Source organism: Spermophilus citellus (assembly GCF_964194105.1).
Source record: "Spermophilus citellus genome assembly, chromosome: 3".
Classification (NCBI taxonomy): Eukaryota; Metazoa; Chordata; class Mammalia; order Rodentia; family Sciuridae; genus Spermophilus; species Spermophilus citellus.
The window spans coordinates 79395911-79421272 of NC_138184.1; the positions used below are offsets into that span (position 1 = coordinate 79395911).

The 25362-nt window shown below is 40.8% G+C and overlaps 1 protein-coding gene across 15 annotated transcripts in view; it reads left to right on the plus strand.

The window, feature by feature from the left end:
- Positions 1 to 25362, plus strand: part of CIT (citron rho-interacting serine/threonine kinase) — a 170133-nt gene that overhangs the window by 21958 nt on the left and 122813 nt on the right. For 14 of the 15 annotated variants that reach the window (XM_081288029.1, XM_081288037.1, XM_081288039.1 and 11 more), the window contains 3 exons: positions 7619 to 7720; positions 20020 to 20162; positions 21412 to 21505. In XM_081288029.1, coding sequence (XP_081144155.1) covers positions 7619 to 7720; positions 20020 to 20162; positions 21412 to 21505 — 339 coding nt within the window. The remainder of the gene's footprint in view (positions 1 to 7618; positions 7721 to 20019; positions 20163 to 21411; positions 21506 to 25362) is intronic. The other variant, XM_081288035.1, reaches the window with a different exon arrangement.

Below are 25362 nucleotides of genomic sequence, written 5' to 3' on the forward strand. Positions count from 1 at the left end.
ATAATTTTTCAATAAATTTGTAAGTGTGGCATAACATTCTAGTAATGTGTTTTTATCTTTATGTGCCAGTAACACATCATCCATATAGTGAAATATTTGTAGTTCAGGATTTTGGTTTCTAAGTGGCTGGATTGCTTTATTAACATAAATTTGACACATAGTTGGGCTGTTAGCCATCCCTTGAGGGAGTACTTTCCATTCATATCTCTGATCAGGACCTTCATGATTCAGTGCAGGGATAGTAAATGCAAAATGTGGACTATCCTCGGGATGAATTGGAATTGAAAAGAAACAATCTTTAATATCTATAACTAAAACATGCCAGGTTTTTGGTAAAGCAGACAATTGAGGAATCCCTGATTGAGCAGGTCCCATAATAACCATCTCATTATTAATGGCTCTTAAATCTTGTAATAATCTCCATTTACCAGATTTCTTTTTAATGACAAAAATGGGAGTATTATAGGGGGATACGGAAGGTTGTATATGTCCTTCCGCTAACTGTTGTCTGACCAAGTCATGGGCTACTTGTATCTTTTCTTTAGTCAAGGGCCACTGAGGAACCCACACTGGTCTTTCTGATTTCCAAGTAATTTTGATTGTCTCAGTGGCCCTTTCTGAAAACCCAATTCATGTCTATTTATTTCTTGATCTATTTGAATAGGTGCTGTCATACCTTGTTCTTGTTCTCTTAATCTTTTTTCTTTCCTAAAGCCTTGTTTAGCCCTAGTAGTGGGCGCGTTAGGATTGATGTTATTTGTTAATGTCAATCCTAATTGATCTAGGACATCTCGTCCCCATAAATTTACAGGAAGATGATCCAATACATAGGGCTGTATAGTTCCTTCACATCCTTCAGGATCCCTCCAATCTAATACCATAGCACTTCTATGGGGATTTGTTGCCACTCCTAGGCCTCGAAGCGTTTGAGTGGCTTGTTGTAATGGCCAATGTTTTGGCCATTCTTGACGAGATATTATGCTGAGGTCAGCACCTGTGTCCAGCAGCCCATTAAAGTCATGTCCTTGAATTTTTAATTTTAGCATTGGGCGAGAATCTAAATTTAAAGACAGCATAGCCCAATCTACACCTGTGGAGCCTAATCCCTTGGAACCTCTTTCTACATTACAACTGGAAAATTTATCATGCAGGCTGGGTATTATTAATAACTGTGCTATTCTATCTCCTGGTGAAATTACTGATATACCTCTTGGAGAACTAGCTATAATTTTTATTTCACCTTCATAATCGGGATCAATTACCCCAGGACTTATCATAAGTCCTTTTAGTGTAGAAGAACTGTGTCCCAATAATAAGCCTACTGTTCCTTTGGGAAGAGGTCCTTTTACTCCTGTGGGAATGATTTGAATTCCCATCTCTGGGGTTAGTACTGCTCTGGCAGAGGCGCAGATGTCCAGCCCTGCGCTCCCTCTAGTTTGTCTGATGAGGGATTTAATGGATAATGCGTCCTGGGCACTACCTTGATGGGGCTGTTGGGTTCCTCCATTGCCCCATATATTTGTGGTTTGGGGCCCCGGGGCATTGGGCCCTCTAGTTCGTTTTTTGGCAATGGAGCTTGATACCTTTCTCCACGATATCGTGGGTAAACACTTGGTCCTTGTCCGTTTTTTGATAACGGAATACCCTCTATGGTGGTTTGAGAACGGCATTCATTAGCCCAATGTCTCCCTCTACGGCATCGTGGGCAAATACCTGGTATTCTATTCCTTTGATATCCAGCTTTGTTAAACCCTCCTCTTATGGGGCAACTCCTTTTAAAATGTCCTGTTTGATTACAATTATAGCATGTTCTTGGCCTGGCATCTAAAGCCTGTTGTACTGCTGCTAAGACTTGCCCCTGTTCATTAATGTCTCTACATAATTTAATATATGTGTTTAAATCCTCATGTCTCCATGGTCTAATGACCTCTCTGCAGCAACGATTTGCTTGGTCATAAGCCAGTTGTTTTATAAATGGCATTACCTGTTCTGTATTTCCAAATATCCTAGAGGCTGACTGAATAAGTCTATCTACAAATTCAGCATAAGGTTCATTAGTTCCTTGTATTACCTTAGATAATTGACCTTGTAAGTCTCCATGCCCCTGTAAAGTTTTCCATGCCCTAACTGCATCTACAGCAATTTGTGCGTATACGCCAGGGTCATATTCAATTTGCTGTCTTTGACCTTCATATGGTCCCTTTCCCAATAGCATGTCCATATTTCTTTGAGGGTACCCAGCTTCTGCATTTCGCCTAGCTGTCTCCATGCAAAATTCCTCATTGGCAACCTTCCATAACAAATATTGTCCTCCGTTTAGCACAGATCGACACATGTTAGCCCAATCTGCTGGTGTCATGTCCAAGTTGGTAACAGATTCAACCATGCTTATTGTGAAGGGAGCTTGCGGCCCATAGGTCGTTACAGCCTCCTTTAATTGCTTTATTGTTTTGAAATCTAAAGCACGGTGAATTCGTTGCCCTCCTGCCTGCTCAAGTACAGGGCATGCTAATCTTTGGGGTCCTGCCTCAGAATTCCGTCCATCAACTACGGTAGTTGAGGGCCGCTCAGCGGTAGATGGAGCTGTTGGCTGAGTTACGCCCTCTGGTGATAGAACGGAGTTGGTAGCAACCTCCTGTTGTAATTCTCCACCTGATGGCTGCTTGTCCTCTAAGCTTGCTTTCTTTAAATTCTCCTCTGTCTGACTAGCTTGAGAGACCTTCTCTTTTGCTTGACCTAGCGTTTTTTCTACCATAGTCTGGACCTCTAACAATTTACTTAACAGTTTTTCGGTTTGTTTTTTATTGGATTCTAATCTACTATAACCTAACCCAATAAGGTAGGATAAAACAAAGCCGAAGCAGAATGAAACAAAGACGGAGCAGACAATGGTTGTATCAATTTTCTCTTTCTCAGGGCTGAATAACTTCAAACCTTGAGCCAACCATTTTTTCCAGTTCGCCTGAGAAAATTCTAGGGCTAGGGAGCTCGAAATAAAAACAAAATAAATCAAAACAAGAACACATTGTTTTCTGAGAAGGTCATCCATCCTGTCGCCTTCCCTCAGGGGCGAGCAATTTACTCACCTCTAAGCTTCAGGCGTTCCCCGCACGGGCCGCCAAATGCCGCAGTCTTGGCTGGGCACAGAATCACGAGCCACTGAAGCAGGAACAAAACTTTATTTTGAAAAAGCCGCTAACACTCTCCGCGCCAGCGAGTCAAAAACCGGTCCTCCCACGAGGGTGTCTGACCGGCACCGCGCGTCCCGGAACCCCCCGTCTCCTCCGACCTCCTCCGGAATTCCCTCCTACTATCCTTCCCCAACCAATGGGAACTCTCCAGCAGTCCCGTAAAGTCCCGTAACTTGAGTCCGGTAGCAGGCCAAGGTGAACAGCGGGAGTCCAGTTTGCATATGAATGTAAATTTTAACATAATCATCTCAGTGGCTAGCTGGCGTCACTTTACAACCAAAGGTGCCATACATCGTATATATGCTTGTGGCTCCTAGCATCTCCTGATGTTCCTTTCACTAGTGTTTGTTTATTTTTGATTGCTACTCTCTACATATACATAAAGAAATTTCCTGTGGTACATTTCTATATGCATATAACATGATTTGGTAAATTCATTCAGCATTTCCTACCCTTTCCCATCCTGGGAGGTATATTTAAAAATCACATTTATTTACATTTTGAAGCAATCACAAATTTATAGAAAAGTTGCAAGTGTAATGTATCAGTCAGGCTCTCAAGAGAAATGGAATGAGTATACATGTATGGATATATTTTTAAAATACTTTTAAAGTTGTAGATTGACAAATACCTTTATTTTATTTATTTATTTGTATGTGGTGCTGAGGATCGAACCCAGTGCCTCACACGTTCTAGGCGAGTGATCTACCACTGAGCCACAATCCCAGCCCCACATATAGTATGTTTTTTCCTGAAATATTTGATGTTTATAGTTTGCTCTCCATATTGGTGGGTTCTGCTTCTGTGGATTCAGTGAACTGAAAACTGAGAAAAATATTTAGGGGGAAAATAATTGCATGTGTACTGAATATGTATTGGCTTTTTCTTTTTGTCATTATTCCCTAAAAAAAATATAGGATAACTATTTGCATAGCACTTATAATGAAGTATTATAAGTAGCCTAGAAGAGATTTTAAGTATATGGGAAGAAGTGTGTGGGTTCTATGTAAATACTGTATCAGGGACTTGAGCATCTGTAGATTTTGGTATTTGTAGGGGTCCTGGAACCAGTCTCCCATGGATACCAAGTGATGATTGTATTTGTGTGTGCAAACACACACATACATACATACACGCACACATGTATACACACAATATATATGCACTAAAATTTACATACACATAAGGATCATATAGAATATACACATAAAATGCATGTATATATACATTTCTGTAGAATTTATTTCAGGTGGTTGATTTTTATATAATGTGGAAACTGGAAATCTAAAGTTTGTAGCGCAGGAGAGTAGGCGGAAATTCTTGAGTAGGAGCTGATGATGCAGTCCTGAGGCAGAACTTCTTCCTCAGGGAAACTGCAATTTTGTTCTTAAGGCCTTTCAACTGATTGGATGAGGCCCACCCAGGTTTCTGAGGAACATCTCCTTAAAGGTAACTGATTGTAGATGATAACTGCATCTATGAAACACCTTCACAGCAACACCTGGGTTAGTGTTTGACTGAATAACTGAGTGCTGTGAACTAGCCAGGTCAATAGGAAGAATTAGCCGTTGGAAAGTACAATGTTTCCCGTGCTGAACCCTTTAAAAGTAAGTTGTCAACCTGACCTGTACTTCTAAACTAAAGTACTTCTGAAACTTTAGTGTGTATTTCCTTCACCAAGGACATTCTCTCAGGAACTACCACACAACCGTCAAAATCATGAAATGATCTGGGTGCAGTGGCGCATACCTGTAATCCCAGTGGCTGGGGAGGCTGAGACAGGAGGATCGAGTGTTCAAAGCCATCCTCAGCAATAGCGAGGTACTAAGCAACTCAGTGAGACCCTGTCTCTAAATAAAATACAAAATAGGGCTGGGGATGTGGCTCAGTGGTCGAGTGCCCCTGAGATCAATTCCAGGTACCCCCACTTCCCCAAATATCAGGAAATGAGTAATGAGGCCTTAGTGCCTGTTAATCTTCAGACTCCTTTCAGGTTTCACCAGCTGTCCCCATTACATCTTTTAGATCAAGGAACCAGTCCAGGGTCACACCTGACATTTACTTGTCCTATCTCTTCAGTCTCTTTCCTTAATTTTTCAGTCTCTTTCTTAATTTTTCCTGGCTCTTGTGACCTGTATGATTCTGATGATTACAGGCCAGTTGTTTTGTAGAACTTGGATATGTCTGATATGGCTCAGGCTTAGATCCTGGTTATAGATCGTTGGCAGAAATATTGCAGGTGGGAGATGCTGTTCCAATTCACTATTCCAATTCCCAGGGGTTTCCATTTGTCACATTCTAGGTGATGGTCACTTTGATTACTGCATTAATCTGCTTGCCATGCTCTTCTACTGTGGAGTTAAGCTTTCCTCCTTTGTACCCAAATCAGAATTTTATGAGGAGGTTCCTTCCAACAATGTAAATATCCTATTCCTCATAAAACTCACGATTTATTCATTTGTATTTATGTGGACTTGATTTTTTTCTATTTCAGTCAATGTGTTACTATTGTAACAATCTGTTACTATCATTGTTTATTTATTTATTTATTTTTTTAAAGAGAGTGAGAGAGAGAGGGGGGGGACAGAGAGAGAGAGAGAGTTTTAATATTTATTTATTTTTTCTTAGTTCTCGGCGGACACAACATCTTTGTTTGTATGTGGTGCTGAGGATCGAACCCGGGCCGCACACACGCTAGGCGAGCGCGCTACCGCTTGAGCCACATCCCCAGCCCCTATCATTGTTTATTTTTATATTGAATTGTCTCCAAGTTGTCTCTTTAGGTTGGCTTTTGTGTCCCTCTGATACATCATTCTTGAGTACTTTCTTGTTTTCTGGTACTGCAGGATGTCCTGGGTTTTCACATATGCTTACTTTCCCTGCATCAGTCTTTTCTCCAAGGAGCCCTGTTTTGTGGAAATGGTGTTTAGAGGCCAAGATCTGGACACTGGATGTTCTAATTGCTACTGGGATGACACTGCTCTCAGACTCCTTTCAGGGGACAGTGCTAAGGAATACAAGTATATATGTACAATATACCTACTTATACAGCGCGTGTGCACACACACACACACACACACACACATTTACTTCTGTATTTATTTCTACGTAGCTATGTATTGAAAACTATATTCACACTAGTATTTTCTAATTCCAATCCAACTGAAGAGGGTTCATTTTAGTTTTCACCCTTTCCATGTTTATAACTATGTTAGTTAGCTTTCTTTTACTATAACAAACACCTGAAAATCAGCTTATAAAGAAAAAAGGATTATTTTGACTCACAGATTATAGGATTCAGTCCTTAGCTATTTGGCCCTGTTGCTCTTGGGCCTGTGGTGAGGCAGCAACATGCAGCGGAACTCTTCACCGCATGGTCAGGGTGTGAAAGCACAATGAAGGGCTAGCGTCTCCCAGCATTCCCTTGGAGGGCATGCCTCCAGTGACCAGAGGACCTCCCTCCATGCTCTACCTCTTAAAAATCCCCCATAACACAGTGGGCCGAGAACCAAACCTTTAACACATGAGCCTTTGGGGGTCATTTATCCAAATCATAGTAGTAACCCTCTTCTCTGAGATTGTAAATTTAATATTTTTACGTACTTTTTCATCTGTCTGCATCCTCTCTACTATCTTTGTTGTTATCCCCTGTCCGCTTGGTGAGTCCTAATAACTTGTTTGAGATCACCCTTACATGTGGGTGTCCTCCTTCCCCGGTGTTGGCCCCTGATAGCCACACTGGCTGCCTCATGCCTGGTGGCCGCCCTGTGCACTGCCAGCTACTGACGCCCTGCTCTTGGCACTGAGGTTCCCCAGTGCTTCCCTTGCACTCCACCGCTGGCCTTCAGACCGAACTGTTCAAGAAGGGACGGTGAAGAGGGGCAGAGATATTTATTTATTTTTATTCTTTTTTAGTTCTACATGACAGTAGAGTGTATTTTGACATATCAGACATACGTGGAACGTAACTTCCCATTTTTGTGGTTGTACATGATGTGGAGTTACACTGGGTGTGTATTCCTATATGAACATAGGAATGTGAGGGACAGAGATATTTAGATTCCAAGGAAGTAGGTTGACTTTAAAGAAAGATGCTAAGTAAATAATTGGACAGTTATTATGTGGCTCTGGCAAACATTGTGAACCAAGTAGGTGAATAACAGATTTGTGGAATGACAAGCTATGGGATGGCTTTTTTTCTTCAGAAACGTGAGTTTAGAGGGCTGGGGATGTAGCTCAGTTGGCAGAGTGCTTGCCTCACATGCACAAGGCCCTGGGTTCAATTCTTAGCACCACCAAAAAAAAAAAAAAAAAAAAAAAAGAAGTGCAAGTTTAGGCTTCAAGACAGAGCAAAGGTCACTCCCCTACCCCCAATTCGGTTCGGTTCTTTGTATTATAATTATCTAAAGGGTTTCTTTTTTCCCTAGGTTTCATTTTTTGAGGAAGAACGGAACATATTATCTCGGAGTACAAGCCCTTGGATCCCCCAATTACAGTATGCCTTCCAGGATAAAAATAACCTTTACCTGGTGAGTCTTTACATCCATCTCTCTGGAATGAGCCGAGCTCCTGACAGGCAGGTGCCACAGTTGCATAGTTGAATGTGGTTCTTGCCCCTGACGTCCGTGGCACCTCTCATTCATTCAGTCACTTTTCTGACTCCCAGGTGTTTCCCTTTTCTCCTTGTTCTAAGATGAAAAGCCAGCCCATTTAGAAACACCTGGTGACTCCTGAGTCTTGCAGCTCTGGTTTAAAGGGTAATAACAAGAAATGGTTTATTTGGGAATCATCTGTAACTGCTTTTAATAGAATTTTGCTTTGATTTAATTTGTTAGGAGAAAATGCAGCCTGTTCTCACTCATGGAGAAGCTAGAAGAGTCGATCTCCTACAAGTGGAGAGTAGAATGGTGGTTTCCAGGGGCTTGGAAGGGTGGGGAGGGCAATGATAGAGGAAGGCTGGTTAGTGTGTACAAAAATACCAACACCAAGGAGGCTTGGGTGTTGGTGTCCTCTAGCACGGTAGGGTGACTATAGCTAACAATTTATTATACATTTCAAAATAACTAGGAGAGAAGATTTTGAATGTTCCCAACATAAACATGATAAATATTTGAGGCAATGGGTATGTTAATTATTCTGGTTTGATGATTGCACATTGTATACCTCTTTTGAAATCTCACACGGTACCCTACGAATGTGTAAAATTATTATGTGTCAGTTAAAAAAAGAGAGAACCTACACGCTGAGACATGTATGAAGTAGGATAGATAGGTTTCTATTTTTTCCCCCCAAATCCCCCTCTGGGGAGACAAGTGTTAACGGTGGTGATGTTCTTTTTGACCCTTAACTATGGCCTGGGGGGCAGGGGGGATTGAATCTGCTCATACAAAAATGGTATGTTACTCTCCATCTGACTCTTCAGCTTGCTTTTTTTTCTTTCTTTCTTTTCCTTTTAACGCTTTATCCCAGACACCCTTGCATGTCAGTACATAGAGGTATGCTTCATTCTTTCTTTATTTTTGGTGCTGGAGGTTGAACCCAGGGACTTCACTGAGCTGGCCCCTGCTTCTTTCTTCAGGATGGTGGCATAGTTTTCCCTGGTATGCAGGGAGTCTGATTTAGGGCCTTGTTTAGGTTCTTGGGGGATGACATTCATAAGTTTAAAACATGTACCCTAGGGCTGGGGTTGTGGCTCAGTAGTAGCGTGCTCTTCTAGCATATGCAAGGCCCTGGGTTCCATCCTCAGCACCACATAAAAATAAATAAATAAAATAAAGATATTGTGTCCAAAACAATTTTTGTTTCTGACTCAGCCCTTAAAACAAGGCTAAGGTGGGTGTGGGGGCACCTGCCTGTAATCCCAGTGATTGTGAGACTGAGGTAGGAGGATTGCAGATTTGAGGTCAGCCTCAGCAACTTAGTAAGACCCTGTCTGAGAATAAAATAAGAAATAAAATAAAAAGAAGGGCTGGGTATATATCTCAGTGGAAAAACACTTCTGTGTTCAATCCTCAGTATCAAAAACAAAACAAAACAAAATTTATCATATTACTTTGGATGGAGATAAACTTTAATAGAAGCTCACGTAACAAAAAGTGAAGAGAGATGAACAGTCATCTGTCTTGGACTCTTGCTGGGCACTTTGTAATCTGCCTTGGTTTCCTACTAGTTGAGAACCCAGAGCCTGTGGAGAAGCCCCTGGCGTCATCCAGCCTTCTGAGTGAGTATGTTGTCACATGAGGCCTTGGGAGCCTGGCCGTGCACTGGCGTGTCCCTTTCCATGGACACTTTCTTTCCTTGGGACTTGGAGTGTGGATCCCTCACCTCTTCTGATGACCTTGGTGTATTTCTGGGGTCACCTCTGTTCCAGGCCACTTGCTGTCCAGGGGACACTTGCCTTGTGCTCTCCGTGTCTCGTGGAGCCTGTCCTGTTTGGATGGACGGGCTTCTTCGTTAGCTTTCTGGATATAGCAGCACTTCTGTTTGTTTTATTTGCTTCTTGGGTGTGTGTTCGTGTTGTTTTGGGTATTTTACTGAGAGTTCTTTAAGAGGTTAGGACACCAGCTTGTGGGGTTAAGCCTCATTTTCAAGGCAACATAGAGCATAGGCAGCCCTGGGGTCAGGATGACTGAGATTTTTTTTTTTTTTTTTTGCAAATATTGAGAGTCCACAGTTTTCCTGTTTGCCCTTCACTGTTCTGTAAATTCATTTTTCTCTTCCTTTGGATTAAAGAGCTCACCTTGATGCCTTGTCTCATGAAGCTGCTGCTTCTTACAGTTCAACATTGTTTGGGATTCTCATGCTATGAAGGTCAGTTTTGGTACAGGTGATGGCCAATTTTGAGTTTCTGTGTAATGGAACTCAGTGGAAGATTTAGTGGTCTAGTCACATGTGGTAAGCCACTGCTCAGTGGCTTGATGGGCACTTGCTTGCTTTCCTGGAGGTCAATGATGAAGATGAGAGGGGTCTTGTGGGGAACCCCAGCTGCGCTTTTCCTCCCTGCTGACTCTAGTGCTTTGTCATGGTCCAGTGATTTTCAGGTGACATCTTCAAAGGGTGGTATCTGGGCATTTTGAGAATTTCCTGCTTTGGTGTCATCATTCTTATTACTACAGCCTGGCTTTGTCATAGTGGAAGGAACCGTGCATTTCTTTTTAGTTTTTAGTTGTGGATTTAGCTCCTGGGAACTTCTGCTTGGATAAAGCCCTCCTGTCATACCTCTCAGAATGGTGATGGCTGCTGGTTCCTCCTCTAGGACAGGGTCTCAGCTGTGGGGTTTTTTCTTATTTAGTCACTCTGGCTGTGGGCCATCCCTCTTGATCTTACCCTTGCCATTGACATCTTCAGTTTCTTTTCAGACTTTCCATCTGCCGTCTTGCAAGATGGGAAACATCTTAAAAACAGCTATTTTCTTAAGTGCTGTTTGCCTCAGACCATTGATACTTGGATTCAAGAACATTTTTATACCCTTCTTTAGTAGCTCAATTGAGTATTACCAATGGGATCTTGCAATTATTTCCTTATCTGTATTTTCTTCTCAAGTGATTTGGTGTTTTGGAGTAAAATGCTTTATAGAGGTATGATTTTCATATAGAAACTCAAACAGCATGGGAATGATGATGTGTTGATAGTTCTACTATCCCTTATCTGTAATTCCTAAATGCCCAGAGCTCTGAATAACCTCAAGTTCTTTTTTTCACTTGTTTGGCAGCAGAACTGACTTGAATTCAGTTTGCAGCAAAGTCTGACCTGAACTCTTCAGGCCACTTGTCTCTTTATTTATTCCCTTTAGTGTGACTATTCACGTATTTTGCCACAAAATTATGAATGCATTTGATTATGAGGTGCTGATCCAGCCCCTTATTGAGGTGGTATGTAATATAAAGTGTATGCTTCACTTGGCCTTTCCAAAATCTGAAACATTCTGAGTCTCCAAACACATTCTGCTGCAAACTAAGGGAATCCTGGATTTGTATTGGCACTGTAAAGAACTGAAATTCCATCATGCTTATTGACCACTTATAGATCACTAAATCTTTGGAGCTTGGTGAAACTTAGATATTGTGGTAAGCTCCCCTGACAGTTGAATGCCAATTTGTAATGCTAATATAGTTTAATTAAAGATACATTTTAAATCAATGAAAAACAAATAAAATTCTACCTACTGTGCATCTTGGCCATCCCTGCTTTCCAGTCCTACCTCTCCTGAGTGAGACCCCTCTGTTTTCTTTGGCCTGCATTACTGTGGTAACTCCCGAGTGTTCTCCCTGCCATCTGTCTTGCCCCACCCCCCAGGTCGCCCACATACTGCAGCCGAGTCATCTTGCTGTTAGAATTCTTCAAGACGCCCCACCGTTACCTGGAAGAAGTCCAGACTCTTCTGCGTGGTTCACATGCCTCCGAGTGCACTCATCCAGCACCGTTTCTCTCCTTTCGTTTTATTTGCATTCTGAACTTTCTTTGGATCTTTGACCTTGCTTCTGACTCTTCTGCATGCTGTTCATTCTTTCTCTATTTACCTGACTAACTCCTGGTTTTCTTTCTGGGCTTGGATCAGATGTTGCTTCTAGAAAACTTCTTGGACCCTCTGCTTCTGGGATGAATGCCCACTGCTCTATGCCCATAGCACCCTCTACTTCGCCTACATGAGTGACAGCTGGGCTTTTCCACTAGGCTACTTTCTCCATGAGGGGAGCAATTATCTCTCTCTTGTTCCCAGTAGAGCTTTGCCAAATGAATGCCTAAGAAATATTTATTAGATGAATGTATGATTAATTTCATAGAAATCTGATTTACATACAAATTTACTTATTGTGTTATAAAATCATATTATGTTAGCAGTGGGAGTTTTGCTCTCTAAAGTACGTAATTCAAGATAGACCCAATAAGATTTTCAAAAATTGGAATGCAATGCAGGGAAATTGAACTTGGTTTCTTTCGAATTTTGAAGCTTAAAAATTTCCATTTGCAGTGACATACCAATGAATGAGGCTTACCATTTTCTGGTGCATAGAAAATGGTCGCAAATTCCCTTTTACTGTCTGGTTCTATATAACAGGCTAGTCTGGTGTTCTGGCAGGCTGCCCATGGAAGCAGTGCTTTGTTGATCTGGTTCATGGAGAAATCTGTTCAGTTCTGTGCAACAGATGCCTTCATCAGTGTCCTTCAGTGAAGGAGCTGATCTTAACAAAGAAAACATTGTTTTACAACCTGCCACTTTCAGTATTGTATCTAAATTTTTTTGTGAGATTTTTTTTGGGTTGATATTTTTCATATTTAGGGGCTCTTCAGACTGCCCTTGCTCTCAGCCTATAAGTGACCCATGAACTTTCTTTCCCTCCTGTAACCTTCCATTGTCTTCTCTCTGTTCATTCCAAATGTTTGTCCCCAGTTGGACTGAGAGGTGTTAGTTATGGTATAAGCTCAGCTGCCATAACAAAGAGTCTCCAGTATCCATTCTAGGCTAATGGAACAGCTCTGTTGTATTTGATAATCCAGGGACCCAGGTTCCTTCCATCTTGTGGCTCATCCATTCCTTACATTTTTTTACATGGTTGAAGTTGGGCCATTTCATGTTTTTGTTCCAGCTGGCTGTTAAGAAAAAAGAGCAGGGGCTGGGGTGGTGGCTTAGTGATAGAGTGCTCGCCTAGCATGCATGAGGTAGTGGGCTCAATCCTCGGCACCACATTAAAAACAAACTAATGTATCCACATAAAACTAAAGATACATAAATAAATAAATATTTAAAAAAGAAAAAAGAAAAAAGAGCAGGAATTCAGAGCAGGCAAGTTTCTTTCACACAGAATGATGTGGAAGTGGGGGCCACCATTTCCTCCCACATTCTGCTTGCCAGAATTTAGTCATGCGAGTGCACATCTACCCACCAGGGAGACTTGGGCATGTATTGTCTAGCTGCATGGCCTATGTCCAGGTATTGTTATTACTATGGAAGAAAGGAAGGATGGATTTTGTGGGGACAGTTGAATCTGCCACAGAGGAGGAGCTGGGATTTGAAGCCAGGCCTCCTAACTCCACCTTCCATATTTTGACTCATTGTATTGCACCACTTTATCTGAAATGATTGCTGATTGCCTCATGACTGTAATGTGCTGCTTGGGATTAGCTTTTTATATATCCTCTCTCACTTTTAAACTGCACCTGTGCAATTTGGAGTAATCTGGAAGTGGACTGTTTCTAGGTACTGACCCCAGGGACTTAGTGAACACCCCCCCATGATGTTTTTGTCATTGGGAGCCAGGAGAGAGTTAATGAATGCAACTCCATTGTTTACTGAAATGTGCAGCTTATGATAGTTTTGACAGCGAGACATGTGCTGTTTTGATCTCTTAGCTAAGATTATCTGATTTTTCAGGCACTTCTCAAAACTCACCAGGCATGTGCTCACGCGCTGCCACTTCAGAAGCCAGGGTTTCGAAGCCAGCTGCCCTTCAGAGAGAGGCTGTTCCTTGGAATATCGTTCTTGTTTTATTACTTTTCCTTGTTTGGTCTCTCCAGAGTTGTTGGGCCTTTTCAGCTTCAATTTTCTCATTGTCGAATGAGATATTAATTCCTTTTTTTGACCCCAATTCAGTTGCTGAGTGTGTTATTGCCTTGGCAGCTGGGGGGTGGGGGTAGGTGGGTTCTATGAGTTTTTTGTGCCTTTAAAATAGTTGTTTTGTGTTTTCAGGTGTATCTCACCTGAGTGTGTTGAGAGTTTTGCCATTTTAGGAGCCACAGTTTAATCACATTGACCTCCGTTGTTCCCTTGGTTCAGTAGCTCTGGGTGGGACCCTGAAATTTGCATTTCCATTAAGTGTTCAGGTGATACTGCTGCTGTTGCTCTGGGGACCTCACTTTGAGAATCGTCATCTGCCGCTGTAGCTCTGGTTATTTTCTGATCATTGCTTCTTCCTCTTGTCCTGCCAGCAATAGTGTACATATCTGAAATCCCTTTCCTTGTCTTCCAGGCCCAGGAGTGACACATATGTTCTTGCTGTTGCTAGCCCTGGGGTGTCCTATCATACTATGTTTGTTTCCTTTTAAGCTAATTTGTACCTTTGTAAATAACCCCTTCATTAATTAATGTCCACAATTACCTGGTTTGAGTGTACTGTCTCTCTCTTGCCAAGATTCTGGATGATTCAATCCTCAATAAGGGCTTTTTTTAATAGATGGTTGAATCAGACTGGGATTCATATTTTCTGAGACAAAGGGCCTTCTCTCTTTTTTTCTGGGTCACCCAGCCCTTCATGAAGAATAATATAGGGTCTCTGCCAGGTGTCACTCTGCTTAAATAATGCCTTCCCTTCCTCCCATGTGCCAAAGATCAGGAGAATTGGAAGAGTATTCATGGAAGCCATTGGTATCATCACATTTTTTTTTATAAATGTCACTTTCAGTCATGCTGAATGTGCAAGCATTTCAAGGTAACACTTTCAAGACCCTCTTAGCCACCCTAGAACAGCATGCCTCTAATGATGCCTATTCAAATTATAACAGAATCCTTGTCTTAGTCTGTTTTCTGGTGCTATAACCTGAGACTGGGTAAATTATAAAGAATAGAGACTTAGATAGCTAATGGTTCTGGAGGATGAGAGGTCCATGAAAATGACTCTGGTATCTGCTTGGCATCTGGTAAGGGACTTCTTGCTGCATCATCACATGGCAAGAGAGAGCAAATATGTGAGTCTGGATTTCTCTGCCTCTTCTTATAATGCCACTAATGCCACTGCAGGGGCCCCACTCTCCTGACTTCATCTAACCCAAATTACCCCCGAAAGGTCCCACCTCAAAATCCCATCAAGATATGAGTTTAGGGCTGTAGTTGTGGCTCAGTAGTAGAGCACTTGCTTAGCATGTGTCAGGCACTGGGTTGATTCTCAGCACCACATATAAAGAAAGAAAGAAAGAAGTTAGTTCAATCAATAACTAAAAATATTTTTTTAAAAAAGGTATGAGTTTAGGGGTTAAATTTCCAACACAGGAACTTCAGGGAGACACATTCAAACCACAGCAGTACTAAAGAACTATTAAACGTTCATTCCCCCCACATGCATGTGTGTGCATGCAAGCACGCCCGGGCACACAAGCATGCATGAGGGCCTGCATTTGTCCTTCACTTTAAATTCAATGCAGTGCTTGGAAATTGCTATCTCGGTACTTGGGGTATAGATGGAAACACCAACAGAGAAGCATCCGCTCCTTCCAAACTGAACACATGTAAGATTTGCCCTTTAATTAGCATCTGCAGCTGCTGCCATCAGAAGGGTCTGTCTCTGTTGGCCTGAAAGTCTTTGCTTTAAAAGAGCAACTCCATTATAGCTCCAAGCCTGGCTCGGGCTCGTCTGCTGCACTTTCTCAGCCGTCAGCAGGGTTGCCACATTGTTTAGGGCTGTTTCACTAGAGGGCTCTTCCCCCCTCCTGTCTGTCTGCTTCGGATTACTGTCCTTAGTGATCACCATCGGGGTGACCTACAGCTGCTCATTGTGTGCAGGAGACATCTCCAGTCCTTGCAAGGATGGAAGCTCATCGCTTCAGTGCTGATGGACTGGTTATTTTCCAGCCCTTTGTTGTCAGTGATCTTGTCTTGATATTCAGGTAGTCACTGAAAAAATACACACAGCAGACGTGATGGCTGTATTAAAGCCAAGGTCCATTCAAGGGCACCTCTCCTCTGCTGTGGAACCTTTTAATCCAGTTTGAATAAGAAGCCACACTGGTTCCACAGCCTTGTCAGCAGCGGGTACCACTTCAGTGCTGGACTAAGCTACATCAGAATCACCCTAGGAGCTCCTTAAATATTCAGATTCCTGGACTCCACCCATGGAGCTAGATCTGTGAAGTCTGGAGCCAGTCAGTCTCTGGAATCCATGTTTTTAACAAGCTTCCTCAATGGTTGGGGTGGGAAGGAGATGTGTGTTACTGTTTTTGCACATTGTTGATGATGATGACTGTTATCATCTGAAATTCTGTTTTGTTCCACTAGGATGTCTGCCATGAAGGCAGGGATTTTTGTCTTATTCACTGCTCTATTCCTAATATCTAGAACAGTTGCACATAGTAGGCACTCAGGTGTTTATTTGGATGAATAGTCTTTTTTTTTTTTTTTTTGCAGTGCTAGGGATTGAATGTAGGGGTGCTTTACCAATGCACTTTGTATTCTTAGTCCTTTTGTTTTTCTATCGGGGATTGAACTCAAGGGCACTTGACCACTGAGCACATCCCCAGCTCTATTTTATATTTTACTGGGAGAAAAGGTCACGCTGAGTTGCTTAGCACCTCACTTTTGCTGAGGCTGGCTTTGAACTACAGTCCTCCTGCCTTAGCCTCCCAAGCTGCTGGGATTACAGGCGTGCACCACTGCACCCTGCATCCTTAGCCCTTTTTATTTCGAGATAGGTCTTGCTAAGTTGTCCAGTCTGGCCATGAACTTGATCATTCTGCCTCAGCTGCCCATCCTAGTCACTGGGTTTACAGGTGTGTACCTCTGCATCGTCTTATTTTTAAAGTCTTTCTTCTGGTGATTCTGATGGGCAGGTAGGCCTGGGAAACCATGCTTTAGATAGCTGAAAGTCTTCTTGAATTAGAAGCCACATTTTTTCTGAGGGAGATACGTGAGCACCTCACTGGGCATCTCTGAGTAGTAAAAGTCAGGGTCAGAGTCACATTTTTGGATAAAACCAGACGAAGTACAGAGACTCTGGGACAGCCTGGATGATGACGTTGGACTTAACTAGTTCATAGCATCTGCTGACACCGCTCTTTGTTTCACAGTAGGTCATCTGATGTGGAGACTTCAAGACTTACAGTTTGTGACTTTCAGTGATGCTTTTGGAGTCTCTTGATTTGGTACCATTTTTAACAGTCCCAAAGTGTTTCTGAAAGTCCCCAAGTCCTGGTTCTTCATTGTATCTTTAAACCTAATAGCATAATGATTGATTAAGCTTTTTGATTTGCACAAACTTTCTTTCCCATGGACTCCATGTGTTCCAGAAGGAACAACTATACCCCATACTGTAGTTTTGGAATATGAATAACATCTTGGGATAGCCAAATTTACCTAGTAAATGGCCAAACCATGTTCTAATGTGCACAGTTCAATTTTTAATGCTGTAATCTGGAATTGTGTAGGGGGGCGGGAGTCAAGTTTGATTAGTTTCTCTGATAAGGACCCTGTCTATTTAAATGTTTGTCTTTTAGAATGTCTATTTTGGCCCCACATAGTAAAGCATGCTGGTTTTTGTTGGTTGTTTTCTCATCAATCCAGGATTTTTGAAGAGATGGAAAGTTGTTTGATCCATAGAAAAGATTAATGTAGTTTGGCAGGGAGTCTTCTGAATAGGAGCAACGAATACATGCCTCTTTGTCTTGAAAGAGATGCTTCTTATTTTCTGTACTATTCTGCTGGTCACAACAAATCAAATCTTTAGGAGTAGACACTAAGAACCAAATAGTGATCAGTTTGAGAGCTCTTAGAAGTTGCCAGTGGCTGTTATATATTTGACTTTCTGAGCCTTAAACTTAAAAGCTGTTCTGTTTTTTCAAATCTTTAATGGAACCATAGGAAATTTACAACTGCAGCATGTCATCATAAATATGCATTGTTCTTATTTTAAGGCATTTGAGTTCTGAAAGTATGAGTACTTCTGTTATTATCTGTGCATTTTTTTATGTTTAAGACCTTTTTGATGGCAATATGTATTTAAAACAGACGTACAAATTAGCATTCACCCACATACCTAGGGCCTATGGAGAGCCAGGTTGGGATGAGTGGGTGGCTAGAGGGAACCAGGTGGTTTCTGTGGATTCGAGGGCTGGGCCAAACATCTTACATCTGCTGTGAATTTGGGGAAATGGTATGCATGTTAGGTGCTGCCCCTCTAAGTGTTGTCCTCCTTGTTAGTTCACAAATCCAGTTGTTTTTGGTAATTGCAGTGTAAATGGAATCGTGCTCTTCTAATGTAATTGTCCGGAGCCTGGCTGGGTGTCTGCTGAGTGTAAGAAGCTGTGCAAATGTGGCAGATTGCCAGGTTCCAAGGAGCCCTCAGGGAGGATGTGTAAATCCCTGGCTTCCCCAGGGGGATCTGGTTTGGCTTGACCTGGTGCTGGGCAGACTTTCTGGCATCTTTACTGAACCAGTCTGGGGCATTTAGGGATCTGTTCAACTATTTTAGACTTTCTAGAACTTTCTTCTAATTCTTAACTAAAGGCAAACAAGAGTTTTGTGGGGGATAATAGTGAGAATTTACATCCCAAAATTGGTTTTCAGAATATAGTGTTTGGGATATTCAGGGTTTTTCAAAAGAAGGCTATTTGAATCTTGCCTTTTTCTAGGAAAGATTGAATATAACTTAAAAGATATTTGTAGAATGGTCAGTAAAATTCAAGTCAGAACAAAGGACAGGCAAACTCCATGAAGGTCAACCTGGTTGCAACAGTGGTCAAAATGGGCCCCGTCTTCTCTCCAGCCAGGAAAGCATGCACACAGTACAGGAAGGGGAAGGACAGGGATTGGATGGTGGCTGACTTCATGTTGGTACCAGGCACTGTGCAGGACCTCCCAGGACCTTGTCTTGTTTAATCTGAATATAAAAAAATATTGCAAGGGGATTAGTCTTATCTTAGTTTACAGGGAATGAGACTGAAAGGTAAAGAGGTGAAGTTATCAGATGGAGTCTGCTGCCAACTGGTTAACTGGCCTGAAGGCCCTGTGTTGACTCAGGAATATCACAGCTGGTTATCCTCAAAAGGAGGAAGGATTTCAGGTCTTTGGGGCAAAAGAAAAAAAAATTTTTTTAAACTAATCAAACATTTACCTGAAGCTTTATGTTCTTCTTCTAGATTTTTCCTGTATCCACCAATAAATCTGCTACTTTTTTTCTCATAAAAAAGAGGTTATACTTTATCCTATACAGGATGTCACTTTATATTATCATGGGCAGCTTTCCATGGTAGTAGGAATAAATGGAATCCATTTGTTTTTAATATCTGTATCATATCCCATCGTTTCAATATATCATAATTTAGCTATTCTCTTATGGATAGATACTTGGAAGATTTCCAGGTTTCTTTCTTTTTTTTTCTATTACTCACAATGCTTCAGTGGATATACTTATTTATCTACCTATCTGCAAATTATCATAAAATAATAAATGGTTAAAAGTGGAATTACAGGGCTGGGGTTGTGGCTCAGTGGTAGAGCACTTATCTAGCATGTATGAGGCACTGGGTTCAATTCTCAGCACTGCATTAAAAAATAAGTAAAGATATCATCCAACTACAACTAAAAATAGTTTTTTTAAAAAGTGGGATTACTAGGTCAAAGGGTACATATTCATGGTTAGATTTTTAATAGAGACTGTCAATTGCCTCTACACTGTCTGTAAAAGGAAAAAATAGTGTCGAATTTTTTGCACGCCTCCTATATTCTGCTGGATGCTGAGGGGAATGCAAAAAGGAGGTAAGAGAGTTTGTTGCCCTCCAGGAATATCCATCTACAGTATGTACTGAATCCTAGGGAATGGGGTATTAAGTTGGGTGGGTGGATGGGGGAGTAGGTGGAATTAATATAACTTTTCAAGCTTTGCCTTGTAAACGTTGTGCACGGTGCCTGGGACTAGTCTTTCATTATATCAATTCTCTTGGGTAATGGATGTAATTTCTGCAGGGCAGGGACCTTATCCTATGTCTTACACTATGTCTCACACATCTTCATTGCTTTGTGGAGACATTGTAATTATAACATGTCAGGTGGTATTCGAAGATCTAATTGAAGCATTCCCTCTTTTTGGGGTGTGTGAAAAATTAATAACTTTGGTATTGTATACAGGTCATGGAATATCAGCCTGGAGGGGATTTGCTGTCACTTTTGAATAGATATGAGGACCAATTAGATGAAAATATGATTCAGTTCTACCTAGCTGAACTGATTTTGGCTGTTCACAGTGTTCATCAGATGGGATATGTACACCGGTAAGTGAGATTCCTTAATAGCATACTGAGAATTTATCTGTATCATGGAAGAGCTACTGCATGGAAATGAGTGGATGAAAGATTTCAGGATCAAAATAACGATTCATCCAGTTTTTAGACAATCTTACCTGTAAATGGTTGAAAGAAAGCTTTTTCAATGTTGTGACCAGAAGATAAGACAAAAACAATTAGAGAAGGAAAGTTTATTTTGGGGCTGATGGTTTCAGAAGCCTCAGTCATGGAGGGGCAACTCTGTGGCTCTGGGCCTGCAGTAAGTCAGCACATCAGGATGGAAGAGTGTGGCCGAGGAGCCATCTTCCTTCTACTTCCTATTCTCTTAAATAAAACATCTGTAAGTCCAAAGGGGAAAAAAAAAAGAGTGTAAGAGTATGGTAGAGGAAAGCAGCATGGGACCTGGCACCAGGAAGAAGAGAGTGCTCCACTCTGCTTGCCAAGGACAAAGTACACCAAAGGCACACTCCAGTGATCCACCTTGCCTTCAGCTACATCCTCCCTGCCTACAGTTACCACCCAGTTAACCCATTCAAGTGGGTTAATGCCCTGATTAGGTTAAGGCTTCATAACCCAATTATTTCACCTCTAAGCATTCTTGCATGGCCTCATACATGAACTTTTGGGAGACACCTCATATCTACAACAGAACAAGGATCCAATCTTAAAGATTCTGTCACCTCCCAAAAGCACCATGCTTGGAACTAAGCCTTTAACACATGAGCCTTTGGGGGTCACTAAAGATCCAAACCATAGCACACTTTTAACTATATCCATTAATAATTCATAAAGGTACACCACAAAATCCTCAGTGATAGTGCTTCTTCTCGTCTTCACTCATACTGTTTTTTAAAATCTGAGAATGTTGTGGGAATATAATGACAGAGCAATATTCATAAAATCTGGGCAAAGGCTCAGCTTTTTCATTGGCTAGTTGCATGACCTTGGTTAAGTTCTCATTTAGCTTCTTTGGCCTTAGTTTTGTAATGTAAAATATGTGTTTGTAGGAGAAATAATCCATATAATAACATGGATTTGCTTCTTTTCCTTTTTATTTCTCTGTTCTTCCTTCCTTTTTTTTTTTTTCAAAATGTATGCCAATTATATCTATCAATAGGCAGGTTCTATGCAGTGGAATACATACACTAAGGTTCTTGCTTTGATTGAGATCCTAGGTTAGCAATTGCTTGCTGATTATCAAGCACAGTGCTAATTCAGGGTCCTCATTTTCTTACAGTGACATCAAGCCAGAGAATGTTCTCATTGACCGAACAGGACACATCAAGTTGGTGGATTTTGGATCAGCTGCTAAAATGAATTCAAATCAAATGGTAACAATGGAATAAAATAGCTTAATAGAGGTTATGCCAAAAAAGCATTCCTTGAGCCTCATAAATTTGGGAAATAATGGGATACAGTGATGAGCAACCTTTTGGAGACTTTGTCTGCCAGAATACTACTACTCCTAGAGGGATAGGGTGGGAATGGGGATGTGGAATTATTCATAGCACCCTTTTATGTATAATGCCTTTTTAGACCATATGAAACATCTTTAGGAACAGTTTGGTTAAAAAGAAAGGAAAATGTTTATTTTGTTTTTGCCTTCATTTTTCTTGTCTCTTAGAAACTGCTGATGTAGTATCGTTTTTACTTTAAAATATTTTGTTGAAATATTTTATGTAATGTAACCTCCTTTTTCTCAAATCCTCTGTTTCCTATGCAACAAAACTGAAGCTAATCAGAGCATTTGAATTAAATATCCTTAAGTGTCAAGAACCAGTGCTCAAAATGTCATTTTTAAGTCTTGGACCTTTAGTAAATTAAACTGTATTCCACATGCTAATTAGGAAGGCAGGAGTGGAGCTATTGAGATCAAGAGTAAGAACACTTCATGAAAAAGATGACAAAGTTTAAAAAAATTGGAGTTAAAAAATCCTCTAAGAAAGTTGGTTCTTACTAAAATGTGACTTTTGAGGTCAGCTTGCAAAAAGAATGGTCTAAGAGAAAATCGACTTAGGTTTTAAGATTAAGTTCACAACTGAACCACTTGGTGACCTAGACAAATCCTTAAGAACTTGGCCTTTATTCTTTTCTCTAGAAAATACTGTTTCTAGTTAAAATGCACAAATTAAGAGGTTAGAAGCTGCTTTTCAAAATGCCCCCCCAGGTCTAAGTTAAGTCCTTTATAAATAGGACAGTATGTAAAATTGCCTGAAAATGCATTGGAGGAAAGGCGGGTGTTATTAGGTTGGTACTAGGAGAAGGCTGAGAGTTGGGTTAACACACTGTACTTCAGCGTCTGGCCTCTGTGTTCTGAGGACCTGAGACCTGCTGAAGTTAATTTACTTAAATGTTTGGGCCCTTGGAAAACAGGCTCCAAATGCTGTCCAGAATTAGGATTTCTCAACCTCAGCACTATTATTTTTTTCGAGTTATGTTCTTATAATCTGCTCACTCAATCATCACAGTAAGAATAAGATTATAGATTCAAAGCATTTTATGCTTTAAAAATGATATAGAAGGACTGGGATGTAGCTCAGTGGTAGAGCATATGGGTGGCACTGGCAAGGCACTGAGTTTTAAGCCCTAGTGCCCCTGCAAGAAAAATTAAGTATAACTCCAAAACAGGCATGAAAACTTATATTAAATTTAGTAGATTAAGGCAGAGGAAAAAATAACACAAAACTGTCTTCTAAGATTAAAAAACTTCTGCATTGTATTAGTGGCATTAATAAACTCACACATCAGAGCTAGGCATGATGTCACATGTTTATAACCCCAGCTACTCAGGAGGTTGAGGCAGGAAGATCGAAAGTTCAAGGTCAGCCTTTGCAACTTAGAAAGACCCCATCTCAAAAAATTAAAACCCAGAAACTCATGCATTTGAGAATAAATTGCAGTGTATTTCTGTAGTCTTGACAGTATAACTTCAGCTCTGTTGCCTTTTCTTTATTGTGGTGTTTTAGGATATTTAGCTATATACCTGATCTCTACCCACCAGGTCCCAAAAGTACCTTCCCTATCAATTATGACAACCAAAAATGTCTCTAGCCATTGCCAGATGTCCCTGGAGGGAGGGGAGCAAAATTACCACTCTGAGTTGAGAATGTCTATAGTAGACTGTGAAGCCTCAAGAAGCTCATTAATCAGAGCTGGCAACATGCTTGCCATAGAAAACCTACCCAGTAAACTGGATTAAGATCCATAGTCATTGCTTCATAAATAAGAATTGAGAATAAGAGCCTATCTCCACATCTAGAGGAACTCTCTTCAGAGCACTTGGTGGGGAGGCGAGTTCCTAGTCAAATTTCTCTCTTCTGGTGCTGCCAATTGCCTTTTTCAGTTCCTCTAATTGTAGCGACTTTCACTCCAGGCGGGATCCTCTTGGAGGCACTCAGGTTTATTTGCAGCTCAAAGCTCAGTCTCCCATTATCTTGGTCAGGGAGTTACATCATTGCATATGCACACTTAGAATATTGTACCTCTTTTCTCCCTGTGCCTTTAGGGTCAAAATGTGAGAAATAGATAAGAGGGAACTTTTAGCATTATTTTACATGTAAAGGCTGTTTTATTACAGAAGAGCAATAATTTACAATTCTAGATCATTTTAAGTGTGAATATAGAATTAGTAATTAAAAAAATAGTTTTGATCAATGTTGGAGGGTTAAATATGTGTTTCCTTTGAATAGAATGTTTTATAGGCCTAAAGTAGGTTGGATATATTTTCTGCACTCAGAGTATACTAGAAAAATATATCCACATTTATTTCAATTACTGTCACCCAAAAGTCAATCAGTCCTTTCTCTTGCCTTTCCCAAACTTTATCTTTGTTTTTCAGATATTTCTGAATCTTAGATACATTGAGGTTTTTCCACTGTCCATTGTCTTTATCTCAAGTTTCTTATTCAGAAGTATTTTGTGTTTTACCTTGGAGTATTTTATGTTATTCAGTAGGAGCAGAGGCCTAGTGACCACAGGACCTGCTGTGTGACTTGGGTCACCCACTTCACCTTATAAGAATCTGAGAGACTGGTAAACCTCTCCCAGTTCCAATCGGTTATTCTTCTTTCTTGAAAAGAGTTGTAAGGAGATTCTAGTTAAGCACATTGTAGCATTTTTCAGCAATAAAGAGCCCCTTTGAGCAGTTGGAAGCCCATAGGCACTCTTCCTGTTTAGATTTACGTAGGAGTGAAAAGATGTAATTTTCTTTTGCACAAGAGGAACAACATAGTGAGAATTCCGTTTTCCCTGTTTCTGCAGGTGTGTGTGTATGCCCTGGGCATCTAGATGGAGAGACTTAGGTTTTAAACAGTTTTACATGTAAGCATTTTATGAAAAGGGGTTGGGATGGTTTTCTTACTTCCTCATTTGCTTTTGGTATAAGAGTCTGCTAAGTTAACCCTTTTCTTTTTCCCTCTTTCCTTTTCCTTCTGTTTCCTCAAATATAGCAGACTCTTCTGTCCCCTGGCCATTTTCTTATTGTCTCCTGCTAAGCTGGTTTATTTTCCCTGTCAATATAGTAAAAATTAACCAAATTTATTGGAGCCTTATGGAATAGTGTACTGCAGGCGGGTTGGACTCCAGGTGCATGTTCACTTTTAACATCTCACTCAGCTTAGCTGGTTGAATTGCCACCAGAGGAGAGTGAAAGCATACTGCAAAATCCCCATCAGGACATGTAAGTTTATGTGTGTGTTGACCAGGTTAAGGTGCTTGGAGGTCAGTGACTAATGGTCAGTCACTAGAAGTCTTTTTAATGGCAAGTAAACACTATGTGGAATTGTATAGTGAGCAAGCCAGTTGGTATTTTTTTTTTCCTGTCATAGCTTTCTAAATTAATAATGAAATTTAGAAAATTGTTGGATGTAAATATATTTAATAACATACCTATGATGGGGCAAGGTATGTGTTATCTGACTCTTTTTAATAAGTCTAATCATTAGTTTTAAAATGAGGCATTGATATTTTATGCTTTCTGACTGGGTCACCCTGATATGTGACCAAGTCAAGTTCAACTCTCTGGATGTGAACGAGTGACTCTGTCCTGTCAGCTGCAAACAAGAAAAGCAATATTCTGGAACAGCCTATATGGAAATAAAATAAAATCCAATAGTGCTTATTTGACAACTGTGTAGTTCTGGTCCTGCAAGGTAATTAGGCATTTGATCAACAATCTAGTGACACATTA